Here is a 23,331-nt window from a genome sequence, read left to right as displayed (position 1 = left end):
TGAAAGCAAAAAATTGATTGGTTTATAAACAAATTAAAGATATGCTGATTGATGGATGTAAACCATAGGATTAATTCAAGAAACAATTAACGCGAAATTACAAAACAATGCATTTAAGATGGCTGTTCAAATTTACATTTAAGTATACATAATACTAAATGCAACCTCATTTTCACCAAATAATAGAGGAGCACATTTCCAATTACAGCTGCTAAACCACTAAATATTTCTATACAAAAAGTTGCATTATTCAACAACTTAACCAAACTACTTCCCACTAAAACTGACATTTCATACAGTCTCTTCAAAACTAGAACATTTTAGGTAGATATTCACATTGGTGTAACAGATAATCTAGCCTCATGTGTTTCACCATTTTTCAAGTGGATTATGGGGGCCTTTTCATAATATTTATCACAATTACCTCAAATGGTGATATATGTCATGCTTCGTCCTCTCATACACACTTTTTACTCGACCCTGTGGGACCAGGTTACCTCGAGTTCAAGTGTTCGCTCAGTGCTTTCCTTATGGGTAGAGCTATCTTTATCTTTATGACTGGAGCTATCTTTTTCTTTACGGCTGTGGCTGTGGCTGTGGCTGAGGCCAAAAAGGCCACCATGCCCTTCCTTATGGGAAGATTCATCTTTATCTTTATGTTGGCTGTGGCTATGGCCGCCGAAGCTGTGGCTGATGCCGAAAAGGCCACCGTGCCCCTCTTTATGGCTGGAGCTATCTTTATCTTTATGGCTGGAGCTGTCTTTTTCTTTATCACTCTGGCTGTTGCTGCGGCTATGGCCGCTGAAGCTGTGGCTGAGGCCGAAAAAGCCACCGTGCCCCTCTTTATGGCTGGAGCTATCTTTTTCTTTATCACTCTGGCTGTTGCTGCGGCTATGGCCGCTGAAGCTGTGGCTGAGGCCGAAAAAGCCACCGGACCCCTCTTTATGGCTGGAGTTATCTTTATCTTTATCACTCTGGCTGTGGCTGTGGCTATGGCCGCCGAAGCTGTTGCTGAGGTTGAAACGGCCACTGCTGCCCTCTTTATGGCTGGAGCTATCTTTATCTTTGTCATGGTGGCTGCCCCCGCCCCCCAGGCCGAAAAGGCCACCGTACCCTTCCTTCACACATCCGTCTTTGTCATGGTGGCTGAGGTTGAAAACGCCACTGTGTAATCCTTCATTCACGATTTTGTCGATTTGAATTGTGATCTTACCGAGAGTACTCTGACAAGATCGAGCAATGAACAGATTAAAAAAAGGAGAGAATTTTAACCATGTTTTATTAATGACAAGAAAGAAAATTGGTTAATTATCACAAGCATTCTATACACACTAGATGTTGCAATTCTATCTTGCATATCCTCATTCCCACACTACTTGAGTTTTTTCTTTAAGAAAGTTGTGTTTAGTGGGTTATGTGAAGAGAAAATAAAGAGAATAAATAAAGTAAGAAAGTTTAGATGTTTTTTTTTGCTATAGAAGGAAATAACTAAGTAATGTGAGACAACCCAAATGGGAATACGACTCAGGTAACACGGGACGGGGGAGTAGTTTCTAATGGTAAGTAGAATTTACTTGTTTAGTTTCTTGTCTGTGCTTAACATGAATCTTCGTTTTCTGGAGGGGTATTATGATGAATCTATTGAGCAGAAAACTTGTACCTTTCCAAACGTACTTTTGTTCCTGCACACAATGTGCAACTTTTGCCCCTTAGGTGGCACATCAAAGGCCCACGTAAATGCTTCTTTCCATTCCGGTGAGGTGCTATGGTTCACAACCTAAGAGAATATAAGAGTCATTTGTTAGCCAACTCTATATATGAGCCATCTACATGCATATATTATGTTATGTAAATGAGATAGAAGAAACACTAGTAAAATATACTCTTCCTAAATACGTAAACGTTACGAGTAAGAACAGAGAGATGAAAACATATATGCAAATTCCATATTATGTCCAATCATACAAATACAATTGATACTCACTCAGTCACAGGGTGGCAATAATTCGAAAACAAAGTACGCAATACCTTAGTACGCCTAGGAGGGCCATGGCCTATAGTCAATCTGCAAAAAGCATTGGTACCTCCTAAAACCTGTCTCAAGTTGTTAGCTCGGTTAATGGTGACTGTTAAGCAACCAGGTAAGCTACTCAATAAGCTTTCTACTCTTTCAGGAAAACTTGCTGGACAACATTTCATAAGCTTTTGTAAAATAGGGATGGCTTCCGCTGTGACCATAGCCTGTGACTTTGACACGTCTAGTGGCATGGTTGACCATGAATGTTTCAGCAAGCACAAGGTAGTTAACGTTATATCCTGAGCAGTCTCGCTCCCAGATCTCAGTGCTGTGACCAAATGGGGTATGCACAGTGTTGCAGCTTCAGATATATGAAGCTTTTGAAAATTTGAAAAGAGAACAAGTATTGTTCTCAACACCTCTTCATTGACAGTGGCTGCAGACCACAGTTCTCTCTCCAAAGCAGCTGCACAATAACACAGTTCAAATAAGAAACCCCTCAAATAAAAATGTTCCGACTGACTTCCGAATTGGCTCATATCAATGCGAAATGGAAGATGATGCTAGCAGGAATGTCAAATTAAAAGAGAAGGAAAAAGCAGATACTTTATTATTTGAAGATATAAATGCTGCATAACCTGACAATTTGATCTGACCTTAAATTTAGAATAGAAATATTATGAGTTATAAAGAGGAAGAATAGCCATCCTTGTCTAGAAATTCTGAAAAAATAGAAGATGGAGTAGTTGATGTGTTCATCAGAACCAATTTCAGACACACCAGATATTGCATAAGTGCACTTAACCCTCTAAACGAGAAAAAGAAGAATTGTCCAAGAGTAAATACCTGTCAATGACCTTATAAGTTCGGGCGACACATATTCTTGAAGGGTGTGGTTTGAAAAGAGAAATTTGATGAGCATTGACGCTTGTCCAGCAAGTTCTGGGTCTGGGGACATCACCAGTTCTTGAATCACCAAAACACCACCAGCTTCAGCAACGGCTTTTCTATTGGATCTGCTCCGCACAACAAAGTTTTGTAATGCACAAACCGACACCATTTTCATTTCCTCAGTTGGCTGATCTTCAAGCAGGCTTACTAGTGCCCGACATGCCGAAACAGAAACACTAGCTCTAGCAAGCCCTTCATGTTGGGAGAGATCGCCAAGTGCAAGAGCTGCGAGGAGTTTACCAGTTTGTGATTTTGTTTGAGGGTCCAGCAAATACTGAGATAGGGGTGCGATCGAATATTTAGAAGCCTTTGATTCCCGTATTCGTGTATTATTGAATAATGCTTCTAGTAGCCTTGCTGCTAATTCTTCACATCGGTGTGACCTTAGTAAGTCCAACAATGCATCTATAGCACCGGCTTCAGCCATCAGTTCAGCACTCGAGGCATCTGTCTTCTCTTGAACAATGAGAGCGTTTAGTGCAGCCTTAATTGTATTCTCTGCAGTTGAGTACAACATTTTCACAAGTGCATCAGCTGGAACACGGAGATAGTATCCAGAATCAGACCGAAGAATATTCGAGAGTACTACGGCAGCAGATTCCCATAAATCCACGGGGGGCAAAGGGTTGTTTTGAACAAGGACTTTGGAAATTTCAACTATACCACCTGCTTCGTAAACTGCCTTAGGCCAACTGAAAGAGATACTTTCCAATGCCTTTATTGCAGTTTTTTGTATGTTAAATATGCCAAGTCCAGCAAGATGGACAAGAGGAGCAATTGCGTTTCTTGTGGTTATATCTTTCTTAAAATGTTCTTGTGCAAGAAGATGAGACAGCAACTCTGCACCAAGCTGCTGGATAGCTTGAGATGGGGATTCAAGAAATGAGGTTAGAGGTTCAATGACTTGACTAGGACTAAGTTTCAAAGCCGAAAGACTATGTGGTTTCTCCAGAATGTTAACAAGCGCTTGCAGTGCACTATGATGTCCCCACAGTCCAAAATCTTTCCTAAGGAGCACCGTAAACAGAGGTTCCACAATTTTTAAGGCTACTGAGCTTTTTGAAATGACGCTACTGTTTGTCAAGATGCGGAAGAGTTCTGCAATCAGTGCACACAATGAACTTGAAGCAGTTGGTAGTAACTCAAGGCATTTATCTATAATTCCAGCATTGACCATATCCAACTTTCGTGGAGTTCTGTCTTTACCCAATTTAATAAGCGCACTGATGCTTGCTTCAATAAGACGATAATTCGAGCCAGAAACTAGAGCAACAAGCATACTAATAAAATCATGTCTCGATTTGATTTCCAGTAGTCGTTCATCATCCAACAGTCTCTCAAAAGCACAAACAGCAGCCTCCACTGCCTTTTCACTTTCAGACTGCATCAGCAATATCAAGGGTTCTGAGCATTCCGAGGCAATTCGGATTTCTCTGAATTTAGAATTACCAAAAAGCACACGGCATAGTTCTGCAGCATCACATTTCAATTTCAAAGTAGAACCAGAGAAGAGGATACTGCTAAGACTATGGACAGGATTTCCTTCCACTTCAGCCAGCATAGATGTCTTTGTGTTGCTATCTGAAGTCAACTTAATTAAAGCACATAAAGCAGCCTCTTGTTCACTTTCTGAATGAGCATCAAGCATGGCAGCCAAAGGCTGAATTGCTTGTATTGATAATTCATTATCTCTTATATTATCAGCATAAAAGAGTTCTATTAAGGCTCTAGCAGCACTTAATCTAGCGTTTCTTGATCCCAAATGGAGAACAGCAATGAGTTGATTCATGCAACTAATTGCTGCCCCGTATCGAATAAGATCGTGATTGGTAAACAATATCCTTAATAACTCAGATATAGTTGCCTCTACTAAGTCTTGAGGGCTCAAAGATAGGTATTTATTCAAAGCATCCAGAACCCCAGCTTCGGCCATGAGTTGTTTATTGGTATCATTTCCATCTGCAATCTGAATTAAAAGGCGAACTGTAGATGAAGGGGCCCCAGATCTATCTGGCATGGGTTTCAGCAAATCAACAAGCAATGGAATGGTCTTCCGAGCAACAGAACCTGATTTTACTTCATCAATTTGGAATAGATTATCCAGAACAACGAGGTCAGGATTCTTTGCCAAAGAAAATTCTTCAGATAATGCTATGAGATTCGGCATATCGGATTCCGAGTGCCCAATTAGGGTCACTAACCCAGCTACGGCACCTGAGTTGGCTATTGCAAGGTTTATTCCTTTGTCCCGGTGGAAAGCAATACTAGCAAATGCCTGAGCAGCAAAGAACCTTTCAGTCACTTCGTCTGACTTCAAAAGGGCAGCAAGTGAGTGCACAAAATGCATCGTCATTGGAGATGAGACAATTTTATAATCCTGGAATAGTACAGCTGCAAGAGCAGTGCCTATCCATGTTCCCTCTGAGTCCTCAAACTCAGCCTGAAATAAGAAGTCAACTTTCAGGAAGCATATATATATATATAAATGTATATAAGAAAAAAAAATCAGTCACAACGAGAGAAACATGGGATTGACAGATTAACAAATTGTAAGAAGTATATAAATATAATGCAAACACAATATATAGAAATATAAACCTTCGGTGCATAATATATGCTATGAGAAATAAGGCATAGTGGAAGAAATTAATGGAGATAATATGTATGCCTAAGAAATTGTAGCAGAAACAATTCACTGTACCAGTTCATTATTAGTGTGTCTTGCAAGCTTGTCAAGTAGGATTTCCAGTCCCCCAGCTTCCATCACAGTACTTTTGTTCTCTGAATGAGATGAAGAAATTAAGCAGAGCAACCACAAGGCGACAGTACCTCCCAATACAGTTCCAGGATCAGGCACATAAAATTCATCTCCAGCCCGAAAAGCTGATCTATCCCTATAGGTTCTCGAAGTTTTAATTTCGAGCTCAGGAGAATAGGGAGAAGAATTTTGCTTGACCATATCTACTAATGCATAAATTAGAGATTTCATACATCCAGATCTATCGAGTATATCCATTGATCGAGCTTTATGTAGCTTGATGGCACATATTAGCAGTGCTGTTCCTCCAACTGTCACTTCTAGACTTCTCGATTTGACTACTCTATTGGCCAATGCACCAATTGATCTAGAATATGAGAGCAATAAATCACCTAGCCTAATTGGTTGCTCCCCAGAAAGTCTAGACAAAATTTCTATTGCTTTATCTTGCATTTTGACCTGTCCCTCACACAAGCAACGGACCAGAGGCTCTAAGCCTGATGGAACTTCAGAAAGGGCATACCACGGCGAGTAACTTGAGTTGCGGACCTGCTTCATCCGAGACAACAGTGAAACAGCCTCTAACACATCAGCAGCATCACTGCTACCCGTATCCATTGCATTTAACGATTCAACAAGTGCAAGAACAGCAAACCGGCATTGGCCACCCCCAGTAAGTACATCCCCAACTGGAAAATGCCTCAATAATTGGGAAAGAGCTCTTGAAGCATTCTTCTTACCCTCTAATGATCCTTCTTCTAAGACTTTTGTTATAGCTGAAACAACATCCTCGGCCAATGCTTCTGCAGCTACCTTAGGATCTGACAATAGATTAGCTAAAGGGTCCATTGCAGTTTCTGCAGAATCAACTGATGATGTTTTGGCTAACTCGATTAATGGCTTCACATCACCATGTACCATATAAGACATCTTATTTGTAGACTTTGTAGGTCGAGATAAAGCACCCAATGCTCGAGCTGACTGAGTTGCAATGCCTTGAGTTGCAATGCCTTGAGTTGCAATACCTTGAGTTCCAGTGCCTTGAGTATTGCTAGTTAAAAGCTGTATGCATGGATTAATAACTTCATCTGTTGCAAGGCTATCACATATGTCTTGCCTATGGTTGAATAAATCTGCCAAAACAGATGCTGTGTACTCCTGTGTCTTCTCATTTGATGAATTTAGAATCTGAACGAGTGATCTCAAACCTGTGTTAGCAGCACCACCCTGATCCACAAGATCATCACATGATGCTACGCCAAGTATATGTCCTAAAACTTTGATGACGTGGACCTTAGAGCTTGGAGGGTCCCCATAGAGCAGAACTGACAATTGGTTGATTGTGGCTGGATCAGCATCTTGAACAAGTTTTATAAGGGCATCAGCCGCAGCTTCTTGCGCCTTTGCTCCACCATGCTTTAAAAGCCACACAAATGCAGGGATAGCTCCAGAACTTACAACACAAGCTCGAACATCTTCACTGTGAGAGCCCAAGTTCGCCAAAATATTAGTTGCAACTTCTCTTGCCTTCACAGACCCAGATTCTACTAACTGCACAAGTGGTGGAATTCCACCAGCTGCTGTGATTGCCCACTTGCTGTCATCCACTTGTTCAGTCAGGATTGCAAGCATTTCAACCGCATACTCTTGGTGCTGTTCACTGGACAAACCCAGGGCTGAAATCAGTATCTGAATTCCATCTCTCCTTCCCAAGGCATCCCACACAGTTACCTCTTCAGTAGATAATTGTACTAGCGACAAAATTAAATATTCTTGAGCATCACCAGTAGCCATGGTTATGAGCCCAACAAGCACCCTTTTAGCATCTGACTCATTGATTGCAGTTGAAAGATGAGGATTTCCATATAGACCCGCCATTGCCTCAAGAATTCGGTCCTGTACCAGCTTATTGTCTCTAGGCTTCAAAAGCGCAACTAAAATACCTTCGACCTTGGTTAACTTAAATGGTTCTTCATCATGACTCGTCTTGAAAACCATTAACACATAAGCAAGTGAACCTAGAATATCAGGAACTGGAGCTGCTAACCTTGGTGAATGAGAAAGTTCTGCAAGGTGAATTATTAATGCCGACATACCCCCAGAGATGTTTGCTAAAGCAAATGCTGAGTGCTTCTGAAGAGCCTGCCCCCACTCTCCTTGCACACCTTCTTTGGAAGGAGCAACTACACCACCAATTAGTATTTGCATACCTTGTGAATCAATAATAGCCTGCTTAGCTTTCTCTGATTTCAAAGAAAGGGACTCTAATGCTTCAGCAGCACTGGCTCTTACAGAAACATCTTTCTGTTCACTTAGCAGACAGAGCAAAACTTGGATTACCCCAGAATCAACTATCTTTGGTATGCTATCTGGGAAAGCCAACACCAGGCGTGCTAGGAGAGAGGCGGCATTGGACTGAGAAGTAGGATTATCGGAATGTAGAAGGTTGACAATCAAATCCACTCCACCAGCATCAAGACTTTTCATCAAGAACCCATTTTTATCCCCACAAAGATTTCTCAGTGCCCCTGTAATATATCCTTCCACCACCTTTTCCTGGTTATACTTTGCATGCAATGCCTCCCATAAGGATGACACCACACCCTCAGTAACAAAGATTTTCATGCCCACATGATCATCTGAAAGTCCACCTGAAGATACTTCACATAATGCCTCTGCAGCGGCTTTTCTAGCTTCTGTTGCATCAGACTTCAATAATGAGAGTAAATGGGGAATACATCCACCCAGAAGCACCTTTAATCTTAAATCCTCTTCTTTACACAGGGCACTCATTGTTGCAGCAACATTTACTTTTGCCTGCATAGAACCATTTCGAAGAATAGATACCAACAGTGGCATTGCCTGGGCATGAGATCCAATGATAGTTCGTCCTTCCTTTCTCGCTTTGGCTATACCTAGCAAACGAGCTGTAGTGAGTTCTCTCTCATATGAGGATGCATTGGAATTTAGCTGTTCGACCAATTGAGCAACCCTCGCGGTCATCTTCTCTGAATCATCCGTTCCAGCATCTCCAGTTGACTTTAACAGATCCCTGAAAATAGACATAATTTTAGTTCATTACAATTCAGCATTTTGAGCCTAACATATCCTTTTACATAGAATTTTGCATTATATAGCAAGACAATGCTTATATTTTAGCAACTTGAATTCCCTAATGATTCAAAGCATTCAAATCCACGAGCTATTGGGCAGTGGTTCCAAGCAGTGAGCTATGAGTTTATTTGTTTGTTAGAACACTGGAAAACGATCGCTACTTCTGTGTCAAAACTACCTATCTGCAACTCTGTGAGCTTCCAATAAATAAACTGCAGAACAGATCCTTCCTTTTTTTCTCCTTCCGGAATCAAATTTACATCATGTCCAAAAACATTAATAATGAGCGAACTTACTTATTTTTTTGCCACAGAGCTGCAGCGCTCTGCTTTCCAGGATTATATATCCTCGACATTTGCAAATCGACTCCGCCCTTTACAACAAATTCTCCACCACCTGCAATTTCTCTCGCATTATAACACCTCTATCAAAACCAGCACTCAATCCCTAACATAAGGCTCATACAATTTATTCATCATAACGTATTTTCACAAATTAACGCCAAGTCAAGCCGAATCAACATATTTAACATGCTCTTAAACAAAACGAATGCAGAAAATCATACTATCATCAATTTACCTGAGCCGAAAAGTCGGCGAAAAATGCTTGCAGATTACCCCCTTCGCAGCTCCCCTCCAGATTCAAATTTTCCCACTCCCGAAAATCTCCCAATCTGACGATTTTTTTTGCACATTTCACACGAACTACTCGCGAATGCGTCTACGCCGATTCACGCAACCGTTTTGCAAACAAAGCAGAAGCTGAACCACCACCAAACAACCGCGGATCACCGTCTACAGTCGCAAACATTTATGCCATCGGCGAATGCCGCATACGAACGTAGCGCAATACACATGCAACATTGACAACCATTTTCATTGCATTAATGCGGAATTAGGATCGAAATTACACGACCTTGCAGCGCGCGGTAAATCAAAAATTGGTAACAGGAATTATTATTCTATGCGGAGGGGCAACGAATCGAATCGAATCCCACCAAATTCACAAAAAAATCGTTGAATTGACGTGAGGTAATAAATTAATGAGCTAAAAAACATGAGGAAATTTTGGGGAATTAACTCGAGAAAGGCGTCAATGGTGGTAAATTTAGAAATGGAGGAGTGGAGAGAAACAAACAGGATCTTTTTCATGTTCCTTTTTGCATGAACAATTTTATTATGTATGAATGAATTAGAATATTAAATTTTATAAATTTAGAAACTTATTGCATTCTTTTTTTGGCCTAATAGGTTCTAATTATTGCTTTTTTACATTATTTAATGGCTAAATATGATAACCATTAATCTTCATATATTTGGTGTAGTTGTAATAAGTCAAAAATAGATTGATGGCAAATTTTCGTTGCTTTTTCGGTTATAGTCTCATATTGAGCGAGAATATCCTATCATATCGGAGTACTAAAATCATGACATATGAAATATGGTTCCCTCACGTGCAATTATGATTTTCTCTATTGTTGTAAAAACTTTAGTCGTGCAAGCATAAAACTGAACATAAAATCCTCGAAATTTCTATGTTTCTTGCTATGATGGAACTGTGATTCCTAATGTTGCAGATGAAACATACACCTAAAAACCATGTTATTAATTTAATTAAAGTGACAATCTATTCGGTGTCGGTTTTTAAGTTTTACATATGTAAGTACCACACTACTAAATTAAGATACATTGGACATTATAAGATAATTGAGAAAAATATTAAAAATATGATAATTCACAAAAATCTTTTTTAATGTGAGATTAATCAGACTTTAACGAAATTGGATAGTTGTTCTGGCAATCACAGTTGGATCATTCTTCCCCTTTCTTTGTAAATTTGAATAATAAATAAACAGAAAGGTGAGATTTGAGGGCGAGGCGAATTAGTTTTGAACTGCTTTTTCTGGATAAGGACAAATATATGGTGATGAAGGGCATCATGGGCCTTTGCAAATTGCAACTCCTCTATCATTATTGAAGTGGCACAAAATGAATAAGTTAATATCGAGATTGCTTATTATTATCTCCATCCTATATTAATTTAGATATGCATTTATATAACTTATATTTAAAAATTAAATAATGAAAGAGAATAAAATATGAGAAATGAGCTAGTAAAGTAAGAAAGAGTAAAGTCTTTTGTTAATAAAAAAAATGATTCAACTAACTTGGAATAGCTCGAAAAATATACGATTCAACTATTTTGGAATGGATAAAGTATTATTTTTGTTATTTTCAATGGCAATATAAAAGAATAGCACCATTTCGAGAAAGTAAGAGAAAATCACCAGGTTTTGCTAATTTTTGGTCTATACCTCTGCAACTTTTAAAAATAGTCGATTATATCATAGTTTTAATGATTTTTTTTATCCATTAACACATAATGAAAAAATCTGAAATCCTATGCATTTTTTTTATATCCCTCATTTAGACAATTTTTCCACCAAAGTTCCAAGAGATAGACTTACAAGGCAAAAATTTTTGCAAAAGACAATATATCAAAAATAAAGACATGTAGAATGTCACTTTACATATTTTTCAATAACAATCACCCTTCTTAGGGATAAAGACCACAATCATGTCAAACATAGGCTATTTTGTTAGTGAGACAAAGGTATCGCCTATGTGGCCAATATTTTAAAATTTTCCCAATGGACGCATCATTACTTAAATAGTTAAAAACTTTATATATTCATATCATCCTTATCACTAAAAGTATACTTTACTTATCGATTTATAGCAAAAGGGTTAACTTTTACATGAATAGGTAATACCAAACTTTCTTCTTTTCAATCGCTTCATTATTTCACTTTTATTCCCATCCTATTCTATATACTCCACATAGCTCGTAATAAAGTGCTATTATTTCCATAAATTTTATAAAATGTTAAAGCTTAAAACATATCAGTTCTTTGTGATTTTCTTTTTATATTGGTAAACCCTGTAAATTTTGACTATTTGATCAAATTTCATGACATGAAATGTAATTAGATTTTATTCAATTACATATCAATAGATCATCAATCTTTGGTTTACAATAAGTTAATATTAGCAATAATACAATTGGGCTAGATTTAAAGAAGCTAGCTTTTTATATTGATTGACCCATTTATACTATTCAAGCCCACAATTGAAAGAGATTTGGCGCTTTCTAAAATATTATGTATTGCTCATTTTTCTCATTCACTATAGCTTCTAAATAAAATAAAATAATTATATTTAAAAATATAATATGTAAAACTTCCTAATATTGTGCATAACCCTTACTAATAATATCGGGCCCAAGACTATGCAAATTTCTTAATGGGCCTTCTTTTTTGGTAATAAGGCATACAAAGTTGATTACTTGAGTACAATATTACATATTCTGCGAGCTGGTCTTGACGGTGGTAGACTATGTTCGTTTGCGAGACTGAAGTTCTAGATTATATAGTACATATATTTCATGTTTAGTTCTTGAGATTACGCACAATATAATTTCAGATAGATAATTATGAGACAATAAATCATCCTCATAATCTCCAACAAAATTAATCTAAGCTTCAAACTAATGTTTTGTAGTAGTACAATTTATACTCTACAATAAAATTAATCTTAGCTTCAAATTAAAGTTTTGCACTAGTACAATTTTACCTTTTACTTTTTCACAAGAGTTCAAGCTCTTCAATTAAAATGCTAAAGTATAATATTATCAAAGCAACTGAACGACACCTGTATTTTATTCTGATCGTTCAACAATTTTGCTACAATAAGATTTGAATTTCCGTGTTGATTCAACATTTGAGCTGCAGGAGCAAGTGTTTTAATCTCATTCAAATGTCCGAAAACCACCATTAAGACAGTATTAATAATGCTGATAAGGACATCATGGGCACTAAATCTTTTAAATTATTGGATCATTTAATAACCAAATTATTGTTATTTTGTGCTTGGAAGTGATACTATCTATCTTCTATCGCATTAATTTCACTTCGTAAGTCTTTTTCTGGATTTCAATCTCTTTTATCAATCAATTTACAATATTATTAAATTATGATATTTGTACTCTCAACTTATATATTAAAATTTACATTTTATGTTGTTTAAAAATTTATTTAAGTATTGTTTATAATATTTTTTATTCCATGTAGCAATTAAAATGACATATAAACAAAAAATTTAAACAATTATATATTTATATGTGTGAGCGAATGGGGGATATATCATATATATATATGCTGTTCAACAATTGACTATCGACAAAGAATAGGGGAAGGGTCGTCACTTGGATTGATGTAAGAGCACTCCCAATGCTCTCCCTAAAAACTCTCTTATTTCTTCCTAACTCCTGCCACATCAGCACCAAAATTTATCCCCAGTTTTTAGCCAACTTTTAGCCAACTGCTCCAATGGTTTCTCCCTTATTTCTCCCTAACTCAACATTTCATTTTTACATCATCATTTTTAATATTGTTTAATTTTCCCTACAAATGTGTTTAATAAATAGATTTATAATGAACAATTCATCGTTGTATTAATCATTGGAAAATATAATACAACGAGAAAAAAAAAACTACAAATAAAAACCATAAAAAACAAAGATTTAAAAAAACAAAGATTTAAAAAAAACTTCAAATAAAAATCATAAAAAACAAAGATTTAAAAAAAACTACAAATAAAAACCATAAAAACAAAGATTTAAAAAACAAAGATTTAAAAAAAAAAAAATTATCGCCGATTTATCGCCGAATCACGCCCACAGTGGGCGGCGATGATTCGGCGATAAATCGGCGATAATAAGGGAGTTGGCGATAATAAGGGAGTTTTATCGCCGAATTATCGCCGAATTCACTCCAACGCCCGGCGATAATCCGGCGATAATCCGGCGATAATCGGCGATTTTTCGCCGGATTTAACGCCGACCCATTGGGAGTGCTCTAAACACAGGGCTACTTGCCGAATTCTATTTATTGCTGAATGCAATGTTTTAAAAATCGGATCGGCCAGCGAACCGGCGTCGTTACTGATTCATTGTTTCAACCGGTTTATTGGTCGAACCACTGGTTGAACCGGAATATATAATAAACATATATATTATATAATATTAAATATATATAATAAAATATGTGAATAAAATATAAAAAAAGCCTTATAAAAATATCAAAAATAAAAGATTTGGGCCACATGCATTTAAAGTATTTTTCCACACATTGGCATGCATGGTCGTCAGCTTGCATCAAGAATTTACAATAAATATTGAGTTCAAAAATAAAAAAGACAAATAAATACATAAGCAATGGCCTACAACTTGAGAAGTGGGAAGCTTGGGAAGTGGAAGGGACGCCACGAGAATACTTAATGCAGTAAGTGTAAAACTAATCTAAAAGCAAAGCCGCACTATCCAAGTAAAATACTATTTTAATAAATAATTAAATATTTAAATGAGATAAACCGGTTCCCGGTTAGCGGTTTAACCGGTTCAACCGGCCGATTTTACCGATTCTGGACGGGTCAACCTACAGACGTTTTTTAGAGGCAAATCGGACCGAACTGCCTTTCGGTTTGCGGTCGACCGGTTGAACCGGCCGGTCCGGTCCAATTTTTAAAACATTGACTGAATGCAAATGTTCAGATTATATAACTATATCATCACATTATTAGAACATGTACCAATTTTAATTACAATCACCACCAATTTAATTATCAACACATAGTCTATAGTGTATAATATAAGTCTACGTCAATCACAGATCTAGAAAATCAAACTCAAGTAGCCAAACACAGTAAAAAAATTTGTCACTAACGTCAGAAGATAAATGCGGTGCAAGAACGAAAGTGAATCTCAATATTTTCTGAAATGTTGTAGTGGAGTTGCAATAATATAAAGTCGGCGGCAATAACTCTAAAAATTAAATTTAATGGAATTTTCTAAGGGCCGATGGTGAATGGTCGATCCCTAATCTCACTTGGATTTGTCATTGCATCAACACGAACCGAGTAGGAAGAGGGATGTGGCGATACTACGAATATTCGATCATTCTAAAAAAACGTCAAGAAATTGCGTGGAAGAAGGTGCAAAATGGGAAGGACCACACGCACCAAATTCGTACCCGATTGACACGTTGGTTAGGGCCAAATAGTCCAGCTAGCTAACTCCGACCCGCATTTTTGGACCACATTTATTTTGCTATACAAGAAAGGAAAACATGTGTTATGATCATGTGTATGCATGCACCTTAATAAATGGTGACAGGATAATCAAGCTGACTATTGTGCCAAAAATAAAAAAATATGTTACATTCATTAAATTAACTGCATTATTATCAGAACAATTGTTGTATTTCTTTTTTTTTTTTTTTTTTTTAATCTTGTTTATAATTATTTATATTCTGCAATAATTACTTGATTCCGTGTTCGATATGACTATTTGGTTCAACTACATGAAAAGAAATTGAATCAAAATAAAGAAGGAATCATTTAACAATTTTAAAAAGTTTTAATTTATTTGGTCTAGCACCAAAAATTAATTATAGTGTAGGAGAAAAAGCGACGAAAGAAGAACAGTGAGAAAATCCAAATATAGGGGGAATCTTAAATAAATAAATTTCATATTTGTATTCTATTAAGTAGAGGATTGAGTAACTCAATGTGTGATTCAAATTTCAATAATTTGATTAACTCAATGTGCGTTGTCAGCGTTGAAGTCTCACATTTATAAAAAATCTTTCTCCTTCAATAAAAAATCAGAATTCGAGTCACTAAATATGCATTTCAATCAATAATGCAATAGATTGAGTGAGTCAGTAACCCAATGTGCATCCAAATCTCAAAAAAGATTTAGGGAATATTCAAGTCACCTAATTGAATTTAAATTTCCAAAAAATGATTAGTACTCCTTGTTTATTATTCAACCCATAATTTATTGTGACAAATATGTAAACCAAACTAAATTAGACTTTAATTAATTAAAATCGAATAATAATTAATCAATCCAGAGAAAATAACACTCACTTCATCTCCTATAAATACAAACTTTTGAAATGACACATGTTTTAATGCAAAATTAGGAAAATAAAAGAAAAATAGAAAGAAAAGTATGTTAGTGAAAAATGGATCTCACCTTATTAGGAAAGAATTTCCTCAAATAGAAAGTTTATGCTTTTATGGGACGGATTAAAAAGGAAAAAGTTTCTATTTTTAAGGGACGAAGGGAGTAAAATGTAAAGAGTGCATACTCCTGACTCCTGAGTATGCACTCTTTACATTTTACTTCGTCCCACAAGAGTATGATGCACTTCTAGTTTTGTTAACTCTTCTCTCTCAAATATGAGACTCATTCTCCACTAATAATACTTTGATTATTTTTTCTTCTCTCTATTTCTCTCTTACTTTACTAATTGTACATTAAAATCTACATCCCACCAAAAGTGGATACTATTATATGACTGAGGAATTATAATTCATGAACCAGTAGGCTATGGAATAGTTAATATATGCTACTAGTATTTATTTATCATCGATAAATAAGAGAGGAGTTTGAAAAAACAGTCAATTTTTGATAGATGAAAACTCAATTTGTTTTGGCTCTAGATTACAATCTTAAATTCTAGTACTTAATTAATGCATATAAAATAATTTAAGCTCGTTATCTAGTGACTTATGTAATAATATACTCCGTATTTAATTTTTTATTTTCATAGATAGATAAGAGAGATTTGAAAAGGCAGAATTTTTTATTTATGCCCTAGATTGACATATAGTACATCAATATTGATGAACATAGTCTCTAAACTTTTAATTCTGCCCCAGATTGACATATAGTACATCAATGTGGACGAACATAGTCTCTAAACATTTTTCTACCAAATGGAAAAAATTGTACCAGAAATTGTAGTATATTTTCGCATCGGATTGGCAATTTGGCATATATATAGCACGTGATAAACTTTTTACTAGACATTAAAGTTTTACAAAAATTATTTATATGCGTAAGATTAACATATACATCAATAGCTACGAACATAATCTCTAAACCTTTTTAACCGAACATAAAAAGTTATACCAAAAGTTGTATATTTCCACATCGGATTGTCATACATGACGATAAACTTTTTCTACTAAAAATAAAAGTTATACCAAAAAAGTATTTATTTATGCGTCACATTGAGTAAATCGATACACATTAAAATAATTTTTTTCTACCGAACAGAAAAAGTTGTACCAAAAATTAGTTGTAAATTTCCGCATCGGATTGTCATATACGAAGATAAACTTTTTCTACTAAAATTAAAAGTTATACCAAAAAAGTATTCGTTTATGCGTCACATTGAGTAAATCGATACACATTGAAATAAACTTTTAACTTTTTCTACCGAACAGAAAAAGTTGTACCAAAAATTAGTTGTAAATTTCTGTATCGGATTGTCATATACGAAGATAAACTTGTTCTACTAAAAATAAAAGTTATACCAAAAAGTATTTATTTTTGCGTCAGATTGAGTATATCTACACATACTGACAAAATTTCGTAACTTTTTCTACCAAATAGAAAAAGATGTACCAAAAGTAGTATATTTCCGCATCGAATTGTCATATGCGAAGATAAAATTTTTCTACAAAAAATAAAAGTTATAATACCAAAAATATTTATTATTGCGTCACATTGAGTATATTGATACATATTGACATAATTTCTTAAATTTTTTCTACCGAACAGAAAAAGTTGTACTAAAAGTTCTAGTATATAATATTTTTAAACCCGTTCCGAACCAAATATTAATACTGTTCAGAGACCGATGGAGTATTTCAATATTGACATATACATCAATAGCTACGTAAATAATCTCTAAACTTTTTCTATCGAGCAGAAGAAGTTGTATATTTCCGCATCGGATTGTCATAAATGACGAGAAATTTTTTCTTCTAACAATAAAAGTTATACCAAGAAAGTAAAATTTATTTATGCGCCACATTGAGAATATCGATACACAATGACATAATTTCTTAACTTTTTCTACCGAACAGAAAAAGTTGTACAAAAAGTTGTATATTTCTGCATCGGATTGTCATATACGACGATAAAATTTTTCTACCAAAAATAAAAGTTGTACCAGAAGGTATTTATTTCTGCGTCACATTGAGTATATCAACACATATTGACAAAATATCGTAACTTTTTCTACCGAACAGATAAAGATGTACTAAAAGTCGTATATTTCCGCATCGAATTGTCATATACAAAGATAAATTTTTTCTACTAAAACTAAAAGTTATACTACCAAAAATATTTATTATTGTGTCACATTGGTATATTGATAGATATTGACATAATTTCTTAATTTTTTCTACCGAATAGAAAAAGCTGTACCAAAAGTTCTAGTATATATGAAGTAATACATTAAAACCTGTGCCGAACCAAATATTCATACTGTTCAGGGACCGATGGAGTATTTCAACATTGATGAACATAGTCTCTGAACTTTTCTACCGAATGAAAAAAGTTGTACCAAAAGTTATATATTTTCACATCAGATTGACACATGTGTGATACACTTTTTCAACTAGTCAAATGTTTTACAAAAATTTATTTATTTATGCGTAAGATTGACATATACATCAATAGCTACGTAAATAATCTCTAAACCTTTTCTACCGAGCAGAAAAAGTTGTATATTTCCGCATCGGATTGTCATAAATGACGAGAAACTTTTTCTTCTAACAATAAAAGTTATACCAAAAAAGTAAAATTTATTTATGCGCCACATTGAGAATATCGATACACAATGACATAATTTCTTAACTTTTTCTACCGAACAGAAAAAGTTGTACAAAAAGTTGTATATTTCTGCATCGGATTGTCATATATGACGATAAACTTTTACTACCAAAAATAAAAGTTGTACCAGAAAGTATTTATTTCTGCGTCACATTGAGTATATCAACACATATTGACAAAATTTTGTAACTTTTTCTACCGAACAGAAAAAGATGTACCAAAAGTCGTATATTTCCGCATCGAATTGTCATATACAAAGATAAACTTTTTCTACTAAAACTAAAAGTTATACTACCAAAAATATTTATTATTGTGTCACATTGGTATATTGATAGATATTGACATAATTTCTTAATTTTTTCTACCGAATAGAAAAAGTTGTACCAAAAGTTATAGTATATACGACGTAATACATTAAAACCCGTGCCGAACCAAATATTCATACTGTTCAGGGACCGATGGAGTATTTCAACATTGATGAACATAGTCTCTGAACTTTTCTACCGAATGAAAAAAGTTGTACCAAAAGTTATATATTTTCACATCAGATTGACACATGTGTGATACACTTTTTCAACTAGTCAAATGTTTTACAAAAATTTATTTATTTATGCGTAAGATTGACATATACATCAATAGCTACGTAAATAATCTCTAAACTTTTTCTATCGAGCAGAAGAAGTTGTATATTTCCGCATCGGATTGTCATAAATGACGAGAAATTTTTTCTTCTAACAATAAAAGTTATACCAAGAAAGTAAAATTTATTTATGCGCCACATTGAGAATATCGATACACAATGACATAATTTCTTAACTTTTTCTACCGAACAGAAAAAGTTGTACAAAAAGTTGTATATTTCTGCATCGGATTGTGATATACGACGATAAAATTTTTCTACCAAAAATAAAAGTTGTACCAGAAGGTATTTATTTCTGCGTCACATTGAGTATATCAACACATATTGACAAAATATCGTAACTTTTTCTACCGAACAGAAAAAGATGTACTAAAAGTCGTATATTTCCGCATCGAATTGTCTTATACAAAGATAAACTTTTTCTACTAAAACTAAAAGTTATACTACCAAAAATATTTATTATTGTGTCACATTGGTATATTGATAGATATTGACATAATTTCTTAATTTTTTCTACCGAATAGAAAAAGTTGTACCAAAAGTTCTAGTATATATGAAGTAATACATTAAAACCTGTGCCGAACCAAATATTCATACTCTTCAGGGACTGATGGAGTATTTCAATATTGATGAACATAGTCTCTGTACTTTTCTACCGAATGAATAAAGTTGTACCAAAAGTTATATATTTTCGCATCGGATTGACATATGCGTGATACACTTTTTCAACTAGACATAAATGTTTTACAAAAATTTATTTATTTATGCGTAAGATTGACATATACATCAATAGCTACGTAAATAATCTCTAAACCTTTTCTACCGAGCAGAAAAAGTTGTATATTTCCGCATCGGATTGTCATAAATGACGAGAAACTTTTTCTTCTAACAATAAAAGTTATACCAAAAAAGTAAAATTTATTTATGCGCCACATTGAGAATATCGATACACAATGACATAATTTCTTAACTTTTTCTACCGAACAGAAAAAGTTGTACAAAAAGTTGTATATTTCTGCATCGGATTGTCATATACGACGATAAACTTTTACTACCAAAAATAAAAGTTGTACCAGAAAGTATTTATTTCTGCGTCACATTGAGTATATCAACACATGTTGACAAAATTTCGTAACTTTTTCTACCAAACAGAAAAAGATGTACCAAAAGTCGTATATTTCTGCAGCGAATTGTCATATACGAAGATAAACTTTTTCTACTAAAAATAAAAGTTATACCAAAAAGTTATGCATCACATTGAGTATATATCGATACCAATTGACAAAATTTCTAAACATTTTCTACCGAATAGAAAAAGTTGTACCAAAAGTTTTATATTTCTACATCGGATTGTAATATACGATGATAAATTTTTTCTACTAAAAAAAAGTTATACCTAAAATTATTTAATCATATGTCAGCTTGACATATACTCCTCTAAACTTTTTCTACCGAGAAAAAATTGTATCAGAAATTATGTATTTCTACATCGAATTTGACATATACATTAGTAAATTTTTTCTACTATCAGTTATTCCAAAAATTATTTATTTAAATGTTAACTTGACATACATTTAACTTAATCTCTAAATTCTTTCTGCTGAATAGAAAAAATTGTACCAAAATGACATATATATATGGACATAATCTCTTAAATTTTTTCTACTTAGCATAAAAAGCTGTACCAAAAAAAATATTTCTTCATTGCATTGATACATATATACGTCGATACCGATTGGCATAATCTCTAAAATATTTTCTATTGAAATGAAAAGTTGTATAAAAATGAATTATTTTCTCTTAACATTTTTCTATTGAAATGAAAAATTGTAGCATAACGATACCCGCGAATTTAGTGTAACCAAGAAAACCAATAAGTGACAAATAAATATTTTTGTTGAAAAAATTAATTGACCAAGAAATATTTCGATGGCGGAAGTAATAGAAACCCGCCGAATTTAGCTATAACTAAGAAAAAAATCAAGTGACAAACTAAATATAGTATTCTTCTTTATCCTTTCTTTAATTGAATTTCTTATATTAAATTAAGTATCGTATTATAGCTTCACAAATTGGATTAACAAAAAATTAAATTCCTTTTGTAATTACACTTCTCACTTCCATTTCCATAATAGTAATGTTTTCCATCATTTTATACCAACCCAAATTACACTGTAAATAACAATTTAATTACCCACTAATCACTATTACATGACTGTCTGACTTAATTAAACCCCCTCACGGCTCACACGTGCACACTCATAGACCCAAGTCTCCTGTGCCACGTGCGACCCAAACCCTCTCCGCGCCGTCGGCTCAAAACGGCTTGCTCATATACGGCGCGAACACCTCCTGCATCGCCTCCATCTGATAATTCCCCTCCTGAAACCCCGACCCGATCAGCCCGAACCCGAACGGGAAATCCCTCTCCCACTCCGCCAGCTTCGGCGCGCTCTCCACCTCCGGCGACAGCACGTGCTCCGAGCCGCTCGAGTCCGTGTGCAGCCGCGGCATCGAGTCGGAAGCGTCCAGGTACATGAAGTCGTCGTACACCACCGGCGTCGCCTCCGGCACCGCCTTCAGAATCGGTGGCTTCTGATCGTCGTCGTCGTCCTCCGGCTTCGGCATATTCCGGCTGATCACGCTCCCCTGCTGCTGCTGCTGCTGCTGGCGCCGCTCGATCGCCCCCTTTTTGTTGTAGATTCGGCACAGCACCCAATCATCCAGCTGCAGATCGCAAAATTAGCTTCAATTTCAATCGAATTCAGCAATGATTTAGCTAATTCAGAGCTGCAATTGCTTAATTAGCTTCAATTTCAATCGAATTAAGCGATAATTTAGTTGATTCAGAGCTACGAACCCTAAGGCTGTTGTTCTTCTTCCGAGCGGAGCGGTCGACGTCGGCGAGGCGATACTCGTGCATAATCCAATTGGTCTTCTCGCCTCTCGGCGCCTTGCCGGAGTAAAACACCAGCGCCTTCTTAATTCCGACGGATTTCGGGTGACCGATCGGCTTGTCAGCCCCGGTGGCCTTCCAGTAACCGCTTCCGGCGGCGCGATTTGGCCGGGAGCCGTTGGGGTACTTCCGGTCCCGCGGCGAGAAGAAATACCACTCCTTCTCGCCGTACAGAGCCAAACCTGAGTATCAATCAGCAATGCAGCGGCGAATTAGGTAATCGAATTGACGAAATCGGAGGAAATTAGATGAAAATTCGCAGCTGAATACCTGGTAATTCCCATGGATCGTGCTTGTAGAGGTCGATTTCGGCGACGATCGGAACGGAGATCGGCTGAGAAGCGCATCTCCGGATCAGGTAGTGCATCACGAGCTCTTCGTCGGTAGGGTGGAAGCGGAATCCCGGCGGTAATTGCAGATCGGCGGCGGCCATTGGAGGATTTTGATTTGAAAAATATCTGTTTCTCGGAAATTGGGGGAAATGGATTGTGGAGAGGAAAGGGGGATTGAGAGAGGAGGGGTTTTGTGAAACTTAAATCGCAAGAGGGGGAGGGGTATATATAGGAGGGGGGCACGTGGCGGGGAGGGGCGGCGGGTTCTAGAACACACGTGGGTGATAAGGTGGCGGGGGGACACGTGGCGCGAGGACAAGTGGTGGGTCTGAGTGTAGTGTGATTCTGTCATGGCTTACGCAATAAATTTTGGACGGATTTGAGCAGTGAGGAATGGGTTGGGTGACACGTTGGAGGGTCATGCAATCGGTGGCATTTGGACCCTTGTTTTAACCCTTGTTTCTGTATAAATATATAATTGCTCCATTGGTCCCCATTAATTAACTTGACCTTATATAAATTTTAAGGAACCTAATAAAAATTAGGTGGAAAAAATTAGTAGAATATAAATTCTATTTTTATATACTAATTCTATAAAAAGTTTAGTGAAAATTTTGTAGAATAAGTGAGTGAAATGCAAGATTTATTATCAAAAGATAGTAAGAGTAAAGATGTTAATTAACTATGAAGAGATGGAAAAAAGAAATTAGCAGGAACAGTAAAAGATACTCCCTCCATCAATTTAAATTGCTATTTTAATTTGACACAAGTTTTAAAAAATTATTTAGCTATATAAAGAGAAATGAATGG

General features: G+C 35.7%; 2 protein-coding genes across 3 annotated transcripts; both read right to left on the bottom strand.

Moving 5' to 3' along the window:
• Nucleotides 1-123: 123 nt before the first annotated feature.
• On the bottom strand, nucleotides 124-9,195 carry LOC125206588 (CELLULOSE SYNTHASE INTERACTIVE 3). Of its 2 annotated transcripts, XM_089060520.1 has the most exons (8): nucleotides 9,137-9,195; nucleotides 6,767-8,778; nucleotides 5,670-6,721; nucleotides 2,864-5,408; nucleotides 2,029-2,483; nucleotides 1,661-1,777; nucleotides 1,066-1,223; nucleotides 124-750 (listed from the first exon to the last, which is right to left on the bottom strand). In XM_089060520.1, exons 1-8 carry the CDS (start codon nucleotides 9,193-9,195, stop codon nucleotides 471-473), a joined length of 6,678 nt encoding a protein of 2,225 aa, XP_088916646.1. In that variant the 3' UTR covers nucleotides 124-470. The 2 variants fall into 2 exon arrangements, with proteins under 2 accessions (XP_088916646.1, XP_088916645.1); XM_089060519.1 differs by having other exon boundaries at nucleotides 124-1,223.
• A 12,115-nt stretch (nucleotides 9,196-21,310) lies between these two features.
• On the bottom strand, nucleotides 21,311-22,711 carry LOC125207175 (NAC domain-containing protein 2-like). The gene is made up of 3 exons (XM_048106403.1): nucleotides 22,460-22,711; nucleotides 22,094-22,371; nucleotides 21,311-21,960 (listed from the first exon to the last, which is right to left on the bottom strand). The coding sequence occupies exons 1-3, from the start codon at nucleotides 22,620-22,622 to the stop codon at nucleotides 21,550-21,552; spliced, it is 852 nt and encodes a 283-aa protein (XP_047962360.1). The 5' UTR covers nucleotides 22,623-22,711; the 3' UTR covers nucleotides 21,311-21,549.
• Nucleotides 22,712-23,331: the final 620 nt, after the last annotated feature.

Source organism: Salvia hispanica, chromosome 6, assembly GCF_029641045.1.
Source record: "Salvia hispanica isolate PSC_SH4W2 chromosome 6, Shi_PSC_v1, whole genome shotgun sequence".
Classification (NCBI taxonomy): domain Eukaryota; kingdom Viridiplantae; phylum Streptophyta; class Magnoliopsida; order Lamiales; family Lamiaceae; genus Salvia; species Salvia hispanica.
The sequence above is the reverse complement of the archived record's forward strand: the minus strand, read 5'-3'. Positions and strand labels throughout refer to the sequence as shown.